The sequence below is a fragment of the Herpailurus yagouaroundi genome, unplaced genomic scaffold (genome assembly GCF_014898765.1).
Source record: "Herpailurus yagouaroundi ecotype Mexico unplaced genomic scaffold, PumYag 187, whole genome shotgun sequence".
NCBI classification, from domain to species: Eukaryota; Metazoa; Chordata; class Mammalia; order Carnivora; family Felidae; genus Herpailurus; species Herpailurus yagouaroundi.
In genome coordinates, this window is record NW_024412418.1 from 32,800,951 (window position 1) to 32,816,295 (window position 15,345).

A 15,345-nucleotide genomic window follows, 5' to 3' on the forward strand; every position below is an offset into this window, starting at 1 on the left:
GCTTTTCCCTCTGCCTGAAGCATTGTTTCCTACCCTAACCTGACTAACATCTGCTCATTCTTTTTTTTTTAATTTTTTTTTTAACGTTTATTTATTTTTTTGGGACAGAGAGAGACAGAGCATGAACGGGGGAGGGGCAGAGAGAGAGGGAGACACAGAATCAGAAACAGCCTCCAGGCTCTGAGCCATCAGCCCAGAGCCCGATGAGGGGCTCGAACTCCCAGACCACGAGATCGTGACCTGGCTGAAGTCGGACGCTTAACCGACTGCGCCACCCAGGCGCCCCACATCTGCTCATTCTTTAGAGCTTCTTCCTCTGGTCCAGTGGGGCTGGGTGCTCCTCTGTTGGTACCAGGTATGCCATTTTACCATAACTTTTACCACAGTCAATAACTTTTATTGACATTTTCTACTTGTTTACCTTTTGTGTTTTTTCAGTTCTATTTTTGAGTTTACTAGACTCTAGGCTTTGCAAAGGCAGGATCATATTGTATTCATCTTTGTTTCCCTGTACCCAGCCTGGCTTCTGGCTGACCTCAGTTAATGTTTATTGGCGGTCCCTGGGTGGCTCAGTCAGCTAAGTGTCCGACTTCAGCTCCAGTCATGATCTCATGGTTTGTGAGTTTGAGCCCCAAATCGGGGCTGTCATTGCAGAGCCCACTTTGGATTCTCTGCCGTTTTTCTGCATGCACTTGTGCTCTCTCTCTCTGTCTCTCTCTGTCTCTCTCAAAAATAAATAAACTTAAAAAAAGATTAACATTTATTGAAACCAACTGAATCTAATATTAGGATTATGCTAGAGAATCCTGGACTAGAAAAGCCTTGAAGGACTGATAAAATAGTCCACTGCCACTTTAAAACAGGTTTATAACATAAGAACTAATCACAACTCCCATCCTTCATCACACACAGTCTGCACAGTTCCACACCAACTTATTTTTTTTTTTTGTCACTCAATTCTAATCAGAATTATTAGCATTCAGCACACTCTAAATATGCTTCATGCTGAAATTACTAAGCTCCTATATATTTCTTTTTTAATTTGAAAGTAGTATGTGCTCATGATAACAAATCAACCTGTACAAAAGGAGTCTATAGTAAAAAAGAAGGCTCCCTTCTATATGCTGACCTCTACCCTCTCAGGAGTTCTTCACAGACACAGACAATACTATTAATTTCTTGTGTATTTTTCCCCAAAAATAGTTTCCTATTTTGTTACAACACATTCTAGTTTTTTAAACATAAATACTAGCATTTCACAAATTATTAGTCAACTCAGCTTTTTCCTTTAACAGAATATTGGAGATTATTCCACATTGGAGATTTTCCTTATCAGTACATCTTTCTAACAGCTATATAGTACAGTATTCCATTTCCCATTTTATGACATACCATAACCTACTTAATCCATTCCCTATTGTTGAAATTTTAGATTCCTTTTATTCTTTTTCTACTATATGACTGTTCAGTTGAATTGTGTTACCCTCAAAATTCATAATGAAGTCCTAACCCTTGATATCTCAGAGTGTGACCTTATTTGGATACGTTCCGTATAATCAAGTTAAAATGAGGTCACTTAGAGTGGGCCCTAAGCCAATCTGACTGGCGTCTTTCTAAGAGGAGAAAAGCTGGATAGAGACCTTTAAGAGGGAAGATGATAAGACACAAGGAGAAAACATTCATCTATAAACCAAGGAGAGAGGCCTAGAACAGATACTTCCCTTGTAGCTATCAGAAGGAAGCAACCCTGCCAGCACGTGGATCGTGGATTGTGGATCGCAGACTTCTAGCCTCCAGTACTGTGAGACAATAAACTTATTGTTTAAGCCAGTAAGTTTGTGGTACTTTGTTATGGCAGCCCTAGCAAACTAAGATGATAATGCCTCAATGACTACCCTTGTATATGTATATTTTTTTCACAAAGATGCAAGTGTATTGGTAGAATTCATGGAAGTAAATTTATAGAAAGATACCTCTGTATCTTTCACATACCCTTTTCTTTACCTAGAAAGCCCTTCCTCCTGAGATGCTCCCGAAAAACTCCAATGTAACCTCTTCAAGTGCTACCTCTTCTGTGAAACCTGCTGTGGTAGCCAGCTTCTAGATGACCCCCAGTGACCTCTCCCCACCTCCTAGTATTCAAGCCTTTGTGTATGCCTCACCTTTGTGTATTCCTTTCCTCTTGAACACGAGGGACTTACTGACTCCTTTTTTTTAACATATATATTTTTAAAGTTTTATTTATTTATTTTGAAGGGGGAGGGGCAGAGAGAGAGAGACAGACAGACAGACAGATAGACAGAAAGAATCCCAAGCAGGCTCCACACTGTCAGTGAGGAGCCCAATGTAGGGCTTAAACTCACAAACTGTGAGATCATGACCTGAGCTGAAACCAAGAGTCGGATGCTTAACCAACTGAGCCACCCAGGAGCTCCTTATTGACTCACTTCTAATGAATAAAGTATGGCAGAAGTGATGGGACCTCACTTCTGAGATCAGGTTACAAAGACCATGGCTTCTGTTCAGGGGTGCTTTCTCTCACACACTCTTGTTCTTTCTTGCTCTTTCTTGGTCATTCATGTAGGAGGAAGCCAGCTGCCATAGTGTGAGGCAGCCCTGTGGAGAGGCCCATGTTTCAAGATATCAAGACCTTAAAACAACCATGTTAGTGAAAATGGAAGTGGATCTCTCTTCATTCAAGCCTTTAGATGAGACTGGCAACAGATAGCTTGTCTGTAACTGTATTTCTGACCAAAGAAACTATGAGATAGTTAATTCTTATTGCTTTGAGCTACTGAGTTTGGGGGGTAATTTGATATGTAGCAATAAGTAACTAATTACCTTCCATCCTCCCCTCTTCTTTCCCCTGAACTTCCTAGCTTCCAATGTTACTTGGACTTCTCTCTAGTAATGCTCACTACATCATACTTGTTTCCAAATCTCTCTCTCCTACTTGACTATCTCCAAGGACAGAAGCCCTGACTCAGCTTTATATTTACTGTGCCTTATGCAAAGTTCAAGCCACCATTGTCACTTCCCTATATTGTTGTAATAATCTCTAAACTGGGCTGCCTAAATCCTCTGTAGCCTCTGTTACATTCTCTGCCCAGCCTTAAGAAATCTTTTAAAAATATAACTTGGATCATTTGAGAGCTTAAAATCCTCCTCATTCTTAGGATAAAGATCTAAATTCTTAATATAGCCTCCCAGGCCTGGCATGATCTGCTTGCCTCACCACCAATTCTGAAGCCACTTCCCCCTTGTTCCCAGTACAACAGCAACACTGGCGTCTCAGTTCCTCAGTTGAACCATCCTCCTTCCTCCCTCAGTGTCTTTGCACACACTGTCCCTCTGCCTGGGATGTCTCCTCCTTCATCCTCACTCAATTTCTACTCATCCTTTAGACCTCAGCTCAATGTTCCTCAGAGAAGGCCTTTCTGCCTTCCATTTTATCTTATATATATTTTTTTAATTTGAGAGAGAGAGAGAGAGAGCACATGAGCATGGGAACAGGCAGAGGGGAAGAGAATCTTAAGCAGATTCCATGTTTAGCTTGGAGCCCTACACAAAGCTTGATCCCATGACCCTGGGATCATGATCTGAGCCAAAATCAAGAGTTGGACACTCAACTGACTGAGCCACCCAGCCGCCCCTGCCTTCTATTCTAAATCAAAGCACATGTAGTTTTCTTTCACACCACTTATCACAGTTTAAACAATTGTTTAATTAGGTGTTCAATGTTGGTCTCTGCTGTTGGACACGGACTAAGCTCTATGAGGGCAGGGACACCTTGTCTTGTTCACTACTGTATCTCTAGCACAGATGATAGTGTCTGATATATTGCAAACAGGGGCTCAATACTTTTTTTTTCTGAATGAATTACAAGGCAACTTCCCTATTCCTTCTACAAACTTTACATCCTTTTACTACCCACACATTTAATGTTCATAATGTCATTTCTCTATGACAGTGTTACCTGTCTTAGGTAATGATCTCCAAGAAGTAGAGACCACAGGTTTTATGTTGTGTGGTATAGGACTCAGCAGAGTTCTACTGGGGTAGGGATATAGCATTGGGAAAGGAAAGTGAAGAATTTACTGATAAATGGCCTTTAGTAGCTATTTTATAGCTGTTAAAATCTCCATGGCCTTTTGGGGGGCAGTTTGAAGGTAAAAGAGCATGGGCCTTGCAGTTAGACCCAGGTTTGGATCCCAGCTGTACTATTTAGTAGCTGTGTGACTATGGGCAAATTACTTTATGCTCTCTGTTCTTCAAATTTCTCAGCTACAAAATGAGGATATCATAATGGCACCTTTTAATAAGATTGTTAGAGGAATTCAATGACTTGTAAAGCACTAAGAAGAGAGCCTGGCCTTAGCAAATGCTCAATAAATATCAGCCTTTTTTTCTTTTCCCTGTGATAAAACAAGGTTGCCCATTTCTCATTTGGTACTGGAAGAAGTTTGGAAATATTTGTGGTGCTGTTAAGTTCTCTGTGGGAGGTTAGGATTGGAACACTTAAAAATATAATGCCTCCTCCTCAATTCTTTTCTCTACCTTCAAATCTTAATATTGAAGCTAGTAGGAGAAAGAAGAGAGAAATGGCTGCCAACTATGTTCTTATCTGGTTCTTCAAATGACAGCAGTGCCAGTTTGTCCTAGAAATCTGTATTTCTATTGCTAACACATGCATCTTCATACACCCTCTGCCAGAGAGAGAAGCTGCTAAGGGAGGGCTACTAGTTCAGATTCTTGACACCTGGCAATTTGTGGATGCTGATTTTTTGGAATCTGGAGCACTATTCAACTCCCTTTCTATCTCTTCCTATTGGGACCCTTCTGGTCAATCAGAGCCTGTTAAGTATTGGCCATTCAAGAGGTATAACAACATAATGAAGTTCACTCAAGCAAAGGCCCTCTGCTGCTGGGACTCAGAAAATATTTCTCATAAGAAAAATATAAGAAAGATTAAAAAAGTTAAATGGTTAATATTCCCTCTAGACACAGTGTTCTCTCAAGGCGTCTTCCTTCTTTCTGAAGGCACACTCAGTTCTTGAGCAGAAGCTAGGAAACCAGCTGAGATAAATCGTTTTCCCCTCCCCTTTTAATCTTGTGAAAGAGCTGCCAATTCTAGAAATTCCTCCTTTGATGAGAAGATAAAGCAGAACAATGCTGTGGAACTAAACAGATTCCTAAGGGACATTCTTCTAGGGTGTGTAAAGTCTGCCTGGAAGTTGGGTTGGGGGAGGGGTGGAAGAGATGGAAAGCTAAGAGTAGGAGTTGGTAGCCATAGCCACAAAGAATACAGTTGTTTCTAGACTTCTCCATAGCATAGCAACTCTATCCAGTCTCCGCATTTCTTGGGAGGTGTAGGCAGGTTTATTACAGTGATTAGAGGGCTTCATCCACTTCACATCCACCTTACAAAATAAAAAAGAAAGAAAGAAAGAAAACTTTTCTTTCCCATTATTTGTTGGAGCTAAGTTTCTACTTACAGCCTTCTCACATTAAAAAAAAAAAAATTTTTTTTTAACTGAAAATTGCAGCCCAAATCAGTCTATCTAGCGCATTAGATTGTAAGCCTTTGGAAGGAGCGCACCCCCTTCTCTTACCGTTTAAGGGACAATCTGTTGTAAAATGCTACAGATTGGAATCAGAACCGAGTTTGAATCCTGCTCCCAGCTTCACCATATGTAAACGCGGACAATTTTCTTATCTGCTTGACATGGTTATATAATTTTTAAATCGGACATTTGAAGGCTCAACTCTACAGGCATAATCTTATTCAATTCTCATGAGGCAGATATTATTATGGAGATTGCATCTAAAGATATTTGGTAATGTAGTGAAGAGCCGTCTATCTGGCTGTGAGTTATCATTGGACTATCTTCCATACCTGGCTGCTGAGGATTAAATGAGACACTGATGTGAAAGAGCTTTACACAATCCACGTGATGGACTACTAATTACACGCCCCACAGCACCTGATCCACCGTGAGGAGTCGGTAAATACTGCTTGGAGTGCATGATTTTATATCTTGCCTGCTCCTTTCAGTCTTCCAGTCACAAACTAATATCGCAGCGGCCTGGGGCCAAAACCACGAATCTGGGAGCCACAGCCGGGTTGGAGGAGACTGCTGAATCCCCGGAGAGGGCAGGGGAACAATAGAGTACTTTGGTGATTGGCGGACGCCCGGCCGGAGAGAGGGCCGGCTGGGGTTCCAGGAGGCATCCCCGTCCCCGGCCTGGTGTTGCGAGGAGAGGTATCCAGGGCCTGCTCGGCATTTCCCCGGGAAAGCCGGAGCCTGGCCCCTACACCCTGAGTTCTAGCCTCGCGGGACGCGCCCAAGCCCCGCCCACTACCTCAGGTAGGCCGTCTGCACCAGCCAATCCACCAGAAGCCTGGGCGCGGAAGGCGGTGCTTCTCTGGTCGGAAGTGACGTGCTGTGCTTGGCTGGCCGTGGAGTCCGCCGAGTCTCTTGGCGGCGGCTGAGAGGGAAATGGCTCGCACCGTGGCTGCTCCGGCGGCTCGGGTTGTGGTGGAGGCAGAGGCTCGGGCAGCGTGAGGTGAGGAGCGATAGGTGTGGCGGGGGCCGGTATCCGGGACCCTGCTGTTCAAGGGCAGTGAGGGGCCCCGGGGGGCCCAGGAAGGGAGGGTCTCTTGAGGCGGCCCCCAGTCCCCGGGTGCCCGCCTTTGACCCTCCATCTGGTACTCTTGGCGTTGCCCCAGCCAGACTCACCTCCCCCGGGCCTTGCTTCCACCCAGGCCGTTGCTGACTGTCCCGCCGAAGGTGTGAGGGGCCCGCACCCCCATTAGGCCCCTCTTGGCGGGGGCTGGGAGGTGGTGCGCCTGGAAGTTAGTTGTCTCCCAAGGGTGGGGGGGAGGGAGACAGCCCTCTTGTCCTTCGGGACCCGGCAGGAGCCGAAGTGGCCGGTCCTGTTCTCTTGTTGAATTGTTAGATTCTGGCGAAGTGTGTTGCACTTCTCAGTTCTGTGTAGCTCTCCTCCACCCCTCCTCCCCCCCCCCCCCCCCCCCGCGCCTTCACCTCCTTGTCCCATCTCCAGCTTATGGGATAATGATTTTATTTCCTCTCCCGTTTCCCTTTTTCCCGCGAATCCACTTGCTTCGGGAAAACAGTATTATTTCAGTATGTATTTAGCGCATCATCTTTCCGGGAGTGCGGTCAGATTAAAAATATTTTCTAAACTCTTCCTGAGTGAGAGAGGAACAATGCATAGTTGAAGAAAAAAGCACATACTTATTTTCCTCACCGAATGGTTTGGCTTTAAAAAAGAGATTCTCCATCTGTGGAAATATTTTTTTGTGGGGGGGGGGAGCAGGGATTGAGGAGGGAAATGAAAATTAAGTGAGGAGGACAGGCTGGGGATAACGTGAAAGAGCGAGCCTGTGGTAGTTGCGTCTGTTCATCAGCCTGATAGAAGTTGAGGTTGTAATTATATTTTTATTTTGAACAGTGGGTGTTGAATTGACAGGAAGGAGGTCTTCGTCTTTGAACGAGATTAACTATTAAAGAGGTCCTCAAATCTTTCCAAGTGGGTGTCAAGACAGACACTCTGCTGGGAAAAATGTTTACTGTATTGGAGTAAGTCACAGAGTAGAAGAGATGTAGAAAAAAAGAAAGCTATTAGAAGAGTGGTGAAGACTTAGTGTAAGGGGAAAGCCAGTTTGGAGGTCTAGGGACACTGACACCAGGAAAGACTTTGTACCTTTGCCTCCTTGGCTTGTGATTAAGTCTCCACAGTAGACTCCTTTCAGCATATTCTCCTATACTTGGTGTTAGTGCTCTTATTCCACATGGCAGGTTAGACTGAAGTGCTTTAGTTGAGGTCTATACAGTTGAAGAGAATTGCTTGTTTAATATTAAGACTGTTTTTGAGTACTGAAAAGCATTATGACTGAGAATAGAGAGATTTTGTTATTTAACTCAAACTTAATTCAAAAGTGACTTTATATAGATACCAAGCATATTATGAAAATCTGTTTTGTACGCATGTTGCTTGCAGTTTTTCTTGGCAAGCGTTGTATTTTGCTGTTTTCATCCATAGGTTTCACAAGTTTTGCTGTTAAATGGAACGTAAAAGTTGGCATGCTTGCATTTAGGAATTAGAAACTATAACTTTAGGCAATTAGCTGTATATTAAGCATCTGATTCTTTTTTTTCTTAATTTTTAAAAATATTTTATTTTTGAGAGAGAGCTGCACGTGCGAGTGGGTGAGGGGCAGAGAGAGGAGACAGGATCTGAAGCAGGCTCTGCGCTGACAGCAGAGAGCCCTATAAGCATCTGATTCTTTGCTTCTCCCTTCTGCCATGAATGGTTCTAAAATAAGATTGTGCATGAGTTACATGTCCAGGAATCTTTCTTTAATCTGGCACATTTTGCACTCGTAAGCACATTCGGTAACTGAACTTCTATCTAACGAGAGTGTTGAATTTCCCAAGAGCTCATAGTTCTTATCAGAGCATCAGACCAAACTTTTCAGAGCAGCAGGGCAAAGCGCTTTTTTAAATGCTTTGTAACTTGTTACTCACTTTGATAACATAAATTATCTATTTTATTATATTTTCCATATTCCAAGAAGAAATTAAGACAGGTAAATGATAAAGGTGAATTGTTTTAATACTGTGCATTTACATAGGATGTGATTTGATTTGATGTACCTGAATAGGGCTAAAAATTAACTCTCTGCAAGACTTTGTTTTCATAGGGCCTGCAAGGATGCCTGGGACTGCAATGGTTCCAGGTATAGAAAAAAAATGAGACACAAGAGATAATAGTATGGTTATAAGGGCAGTAGTAGATCCAAAGTACTAAAAAGGATATGGTCGTATGGGCTGGTGAGGGGAAAGGAGTGCATCTGAGGAAGATGATACTCAAATTGAGTCTTAAAGGATGAGTTTCTCCTATTAATGAGGTTAGGGTAAAGGTGATCAGGTTCTAGACCTTGCTGTGATACTACCAAGCAGTGAGATATTAAACTGCTTATTTTGTTATCCATTAAAAAAATTATTTTTTGGTATCCATTTTTTTACTTGAGAGTTTTTATCTAAATTAATGCTCTCCGGTAGAAATACTAAATGAGAGCCACATATGTAACATACTTTTTTACTTTGTGTGTGTGTGTGTGTGTGTGTGTGTGTGTGTGTGTGTGTGTCTTTGAAATCTGGTATGCATCTTACACTTAAAACACATCTCATTTTGGGACACCTGAGTGTCTCGGTTGATTGAGGGTAGAACTTTTGATTTCGGTTCAGGTCATGATCCTAGGGTCGGGGGATCGAGCCCCATGTCAGGCTTAAGATTCTCTCTCCCTCTGCCCCTCTCCCCAGCTTGTGCTCGCTCGCTCTCTCTAAAAAATAATCATAATAAAAATAAAAATAAAAATAAAAACATGAATTTAAAAAAAGTCCCCCTTTAAAAAAACACATCTCACTTTGGACTAGTCACATTTCAAGCACCACATTTCAAGCTGCTTGTGGTTAGTAGCTACTGGACTGAACAATGCAGATATACAGTTTGAAAATTCTGTTCTGTCTTGGATTCCTGCTTGAAAAGGAAAACCAACTCCTATGAGAAGTGAATTATCAGTAGTTTATAATTTCTCATCATTTTTATAGAATTCATACATGAATCTTGTTGGGAATTATACTTTGGAGTAATATTGCTATAGGATATCTTTTAGGTTGTTCATAGGGTTAAGGTTGGGACTAGAAGAAACTTTGTTTTCTCTATTTCTGGGGGAGTCACATTTTTGATATCTTTATTTTGTGCATTTGTGTATATGTTGTATCCTTCCATTTCTCTGCAATTTGCTATTTAGAACTGATGGATTCAGAAAACAAAGGGAGAGTACACACTCACATGTTAGGCAGCTAAAAAGGAAATTTATATAACTTTAAACTACTTTTTGGGTTTCTTAAAGTTTTTAATTTAGCTGTTTAGGTACAAAAGCAAATGGAATTTCTTTTTTTAATGTTATTTTTGAAAGAGAGTGCAAGTGAGTTGGGAAGGGCAGAGAAAGGGGGGGGAGGGGGACAGAGGATCCTAGGTGGGCTCTGTGCTGACAGGAGCAAGCCCCGTGTGGAGCTCAACTCACAAACTGAGATTATGACCTGAGCCAAAGTCACTCAACCAAGTGTGCCACCCAGACACCCCTGAGATGGAATTTTTTTTAAAAGATAAGTTTATTGTCATCACTTTACAGATGAATAATTTTGGGCCTAGGAAGACTAAACCGCTGAATTATAATTACAATTTGTGAATGGTAGAGCTGGGTTTTGAACTCTGATATGTTGGGGTCAAGCCCCATTGTTTTGCTTCCCTGTCCCACACTGGCTGGCTGTGTATGGGATTTTTAAACACTCTTTTAATATATTTGAAGGCAATTATTGTTGGTTTAGCAACAAGTATTTATTTGTTTTTTCCTAAGTAATCTCTACCCCCTGTGTGGGGTGTAGGGGTATGGGGAGATCAAGAGTTGCATACTCTACCGACTGAGCCAGCCATGTATCCCTTGAGTAAAGAGTTTAGATCTTACTTAAACTGTTACTGTAGGAGGAAGGTGATGAAGTGTGAGGGACAGAATTATTTCAGTGCACAGGGAAGAACTTGGAGAAAAACTTAGGAGAAAATAAAAGTTTAAGGAAGTATTTGAAAAGATAAGGACAGGACAGGGGTGAAATAAGAGATGAGAATAAGTAAACATCCACAATAAAGAACTTGGAGGCCAGTGGTCAGAACCTTTATATTATTTGGGTGATTCAGAAAATCTTAACTAACACAAGCTATGAACTTGTGGCTTGAGTAGTGTGGAAGACATGGTTAAGGGGACTGAAAGAGAAGTTGGACTCTAAATGAGTAGATGAGTAGTGCTAGTTCCTATTGTGAAATGAGTAGGGATTTGATAAGAAATTTGTGAGAAAGGTATAGAATAGGCAGTGTTAAGAAATTTGGTTAAAAATTTTGCAATAATTTAGGGCGCCTGGGTGGCTCAGTCGGTTGAGCGCCAACTTTGGCTCAGGTCACAATCTTGTAGTTGATTTCGAGTCCTGCATCAGGCTCTGCGCTGACAGCTTGGAGCTTGGAGCCTGCTTGGGATCCTGTCTCCCTCTCTCCGCCCTTCCCCCGCTCACGCTTTGTCTGTCTGTCTGTCTCAAAAATAAGAAAATTAAAAAATTTGCAATAAAGGGAAATCCTGATTGAAACAGGCTATTTTTTAAAAAGTAGTTTCCTACCTATAAAACAGAAATTGGCAGTTTATCTTCAGAAAATAACAGTGGAGGCAGGAAGACATTAAGAGTTCCGCTGTCGGTATGTTAGAGCGCAGGACTCCTGATCTTGGGGTTGTGAGTTTGAGACCCACGTTGGGTGTGGAGCCTACTTAAAAATAAAGTTCTGTGGTGAAATGCGAGGGAAAAGCAAAGACAAAAGCCTCTTTCAAGATAAAAGGGTAGGGAAAATGACAATAGGACACAATAAAGGGAAATCCGAGCAGGTGCTTTGCCTTTTGGTGAAAAGAATGTGGATGTTGATGGGAGAGATACACACACTTGGAAAAAGTACCTAATTAGGGAACAGGAAAACAATTTTTTAGATGTTTTACTTGCAGGTTAGGGAATTACACGAAGCTTAAATTTCCTCCCAAGATAAGCTCTGAAGGAGACCTAATTATACCTATAAAAAACCATAGTGCTGTAAGTATCCATAATCAAGCTGATTTTATTAAGTTACTTTATATGTGTTCATGACATAATTTATAACTGTTCTGACCTCTTTTTTTAGTTTAGTGTGTATATATTTTTTAGACTACAGTGCTGAGTTGAGAAAAGGTGGTCTTTTTGGCTCCAGGGAATGTAGCCTAGTTTTATTTGACTAGATCTCATAATGACATTTATTGGACTGGAATTCTGCCTGTATTGAAATGTAGGACATGGGGGCGCCTGGGTGGCTCAATCAGTTAAACATCTGACTTCCTCTAGGTCATGATCTCACAGTTCCTGAGTTTGAGGCCCTCTTTGGAGCCTGGAGCCTGCTTCGGATTCTATGTGTCCGTCTCTTTCTCTCTCAAAAATACACGAACATTAAAACAAAATGAAAAATGAGTCCGATGTCAGCTCAGGTCATGATCTCACAGCTCGTAGGATTCAAGCCCCGCTTCGGGCTCTATGCTGACAGCTCAGAGCCTGCAGCCTGCTAGATTCTGTGTCTTTGTCTCTCTCTGCTCCTCCCCCCACTCATGCTCTGTCCCCTCTCTCTCTCTCTCAAAAATAAATAAGCATTTAAAAAAAAAAAACTTAAAAAAAATGAAAAATGAAATGTATGACACACTATTTTGGGTTTTTTTAAAAATCAGATTTATTGAGATACAATTTACTTCATCTGTTTTAGGTATCAGCTCTAGAAGTTATGAGTTAGTGATGGTGTATAACTGCCACCACCACACTCCATCACCCCAAAAACTATTTTTATTCCCCTTTGTGATTAATCAGTACCTTTCACTTACCCTCTAGATAACTGATTTTTTTAGTTTTGCCTTCCCAGAATGTCCTATAAATACAGTATATTCAGCCATTTATTTATTTATTTATTTATTTATTTATTTATTTATTTATGTAACAAATGGTCATCTGCAACTCAGAGGAAGTCATTCCTCCCTCAATCCCAACGTTGTTGGTTTTTTTTTTAGTAATCTCTATGCCCGACACGGGGCTCAAACTCATGACCACTAGATCAAGAGTTGTATGTTCTTCTAACTGAGCCTTTTGAGTCTGACTTTTTTCACTTGGCATAATGCTTTTGAGATTCAGTAAAACACCACATTTTGTATACCCATATTTTGATGGGCAGTTAGGTTGTTGCTACCTTTTAGCTATTGTGAATATTACTGTGAGGGTTAGTGTACAGTTATCCTGTTTTTAATTCTTTTGGGTATATATATCTAGGAGTGGAATTGCTGGGTCATATGGAAATTCTGTTTCATTTATTGAGAAAACACCAAAGTGTTTTCCAAAGTGGCTGCACCATTTTACATTCCCATCAGCAAAGGATGAGGGTTCCAATAATTTAGCCATTCTAGTAGGTATGCAGTGGTATCTCATTGTGATTTTGATTTGCATTTCTTTAATGAGTAATGCTATTGAACATCTTTTCATCTGATAAGCTGCCTTTTTTTTAGTGGTATGAATATAGTGATGGTTGTTCCAATAACTGGACTTGTGTAATACATATATGTATTATTAAATGCCTGTTATAAACTAGGCATTACGTATATTATTTTTTTTAACCCCAACAATACTGAGATGTGATCTTTTACAGATAAGAAAACTAAGACAAAGGGAGATTAACTAGTTTAAGATTACACAGTTAATAAGTCTGATAATTAAGCCTCAAGTCTTGCTACTACATTTTCTCCTCTTTGTTATCACTGTTCTATAAAACTACAAATTTAATGCAGTTGGTGTCATGTGAAGACAAGGTTTTGTTAGCCATAGTAATGTTGGAGTTTGGGGGGAATATTCTAGAAAAATTCATGTCAGTTTTTCATCATGTCAGTTTTTCATTATTATTCCCTATTTGGGGGTTCTTGATTATAACTCAGTTTTATGTTTTCTTAAGCTATGTTGGAAATGGAGGCATATACCATAACATTTAGCACAAAAGCTTACTGTTATTTGTCCTGTTGGAATTGGGGTAATGTCAGAGTATATTTAATGATTCATGTTAAATGAATGGACAATAAAGTAGTCCAAAGTTCAGTAATTATCTTCACAAAGCAGTACTAGTGTTGGGATTTTGAGTTAGATTGAAAACTGCTTTGTTAGTGAAATGTCTTTGAACAGGAAACTCTTGCTGTAATTGTATTCCCCCTGCCATGTCCCCCTCCCAAAGAGTGATATATACATGCAGATACAGAAAGTTGTTCTTGATGAATGCCCTGTGTTGTGAATCTTTTATGTGTAGAATGTTGCTCCTAGGAGCTCAAGGTGGTATAATGACTGCTAGTGCTTATTAGACTACAGTGTAGTGCTTTTTGTCAAAATGAGAGAATCAAACCCTTTATTAATTGCTTGTAGTACTTGGGCAAAGTGTAATTATAAAGTGTAGTATGGAGATTAAAGAGTGTGGGAGCTTGCTAGGCTCATCCATCTTTAAACTTGTGAAGCTCAGGATGGTTTCTCTCTTCGTTTTCCCATGACTCACCCCTTATGTCCAGGTTACCATTCCAATTTCATCTTTTTCCTCACTACACTGCTAAAAAATAATACCCCTTCCCACCAATTAAATCATTCTCTGTCATGTTGTGTTTTTCCCCCATTTCATTTACTGTCTAAACTTAACATTTTTGTTTGCTAGTTTAAATGAAACCATTCTTAATATTTCCATTGCTGCCAACCTAGTTCAAGTCCTTACTGGTGCTTTTCTAGATTGTTTCAGTTACATATTAGTTGGTCTCCTGGTTTCCATTTTGGTTTTCCTTAGGTCTTTTTTCGGCAAAGCCAATAGAGATCTTTTAACATTGTAAATCAGCTCACATGAATGTCTCTTACACACCTTTGGCATCCTGTCACACTAATAATTGAGTATATTAGTGGTTTTCCTCCATGGAAGTATATTGTTTAATTATGGAAAGTTCATATTAATAGATGTAGATTTTAGGATTTTTTTTGAGAGAATATTTATTTTTGCTAATTGAGGTTGGTGATTTAGCTTATTAATTTTTATCAAAAAAAGATTTCAACAAAAAAAAAAAGGAAAGGTGAAAATATCATTAAAAATCATAGAGTAAAATTAGGTTTAAAAAGAAGTTTGTGTCATACCCTAAACAAGAAATATAGGTATATATTTAACATACATAAATTTGTAGAAAAGTTTTAAATTCTACAAGTCTTTATAGAAACCTCCCTGTTTTTGTTTCGTTTTGTTTTTAAGTTTATTTATTTTTGACAGAGACAGAGTGCGAGCATGAGCTGTGGAGGGGCAGAGAGAGAGGGAGACACAGAATCCAAAGCAGACTCCAGGCTGCAAGCTGTCAGCACAGAGCCTGACGTGGGGCTCAAACTCACGAACTGTGAGATCATGACCTGGGCCGAAGCTGGACGCTTAACTGACTGAGCCACCCAGGTGCCCCTAACCTCCCTGGTTTCTTTAGGAATAGACTCTATATTTTAGATTGATTTGACTTTAACTCTGCGAATATTAATAGGAACTGAAGCCACTTCTTTCCAGGTAGTCATTTAACCTACATTACTCTGTGATCCCATTAGGTTCATTCTCTAGTATATATATTTTTTAAAATTTATTTTAAGTCAGACAAATATCAAACGA

At 40.4% G+C, this 15,345-nt stretch overlaps 2 protein-coding genes across 3 annotated transcripts in view; one reads left to right on the plus strand and one right to left on the minus strand.

Moving 5' to 3' along the window:
* PIK3C2A (phosphatidylinositol-4-phosphate 3-kinase catalytic subunit type 2 alpha) overlaps positions 1–15,345 on the plus strand; it is a 201,740-nt gene that overhangs the window by 66,973 nt on the left and 119,422 nt on the right. Inside the window, exon 1 of one of the 2 annotated variants that reach the window (XM_040495703.1) lies at positions 6,460–6,567. The exons of the other annotated variant lie outside the window; for it this stretch is intronic. The gene's annotated coding sequence lies outside the window, so the exon portion shown is untranslated. Of the gene's footprint in view, positions 1–6,459; positions 6,568–15,345 lie in introns of those variants that run through there. 2 annotated transcript variants of the gene reach the window in all.
* On the minus strand, positions 5,087–6,814 carry LOC121043750 (putative histone-lysine N-methyltransferase PRDM6). The gene is made up of 3 exons (XM_040495751.1): positions 6,757–6,814; positions 6,364–6,611; positions 5,087–5,420 (listed from the first exon to the last, which is right to left on the minus strand). The coding sequence occupies exons 1-3, from the start codon at positions 6,812–6,814 to the stop codon at positions 5,268–5,270; spliced, it is 459 nt and encodes a 152-aa protein (XP_040351685.1). The 3' UTR covers positions 5,087–5,267.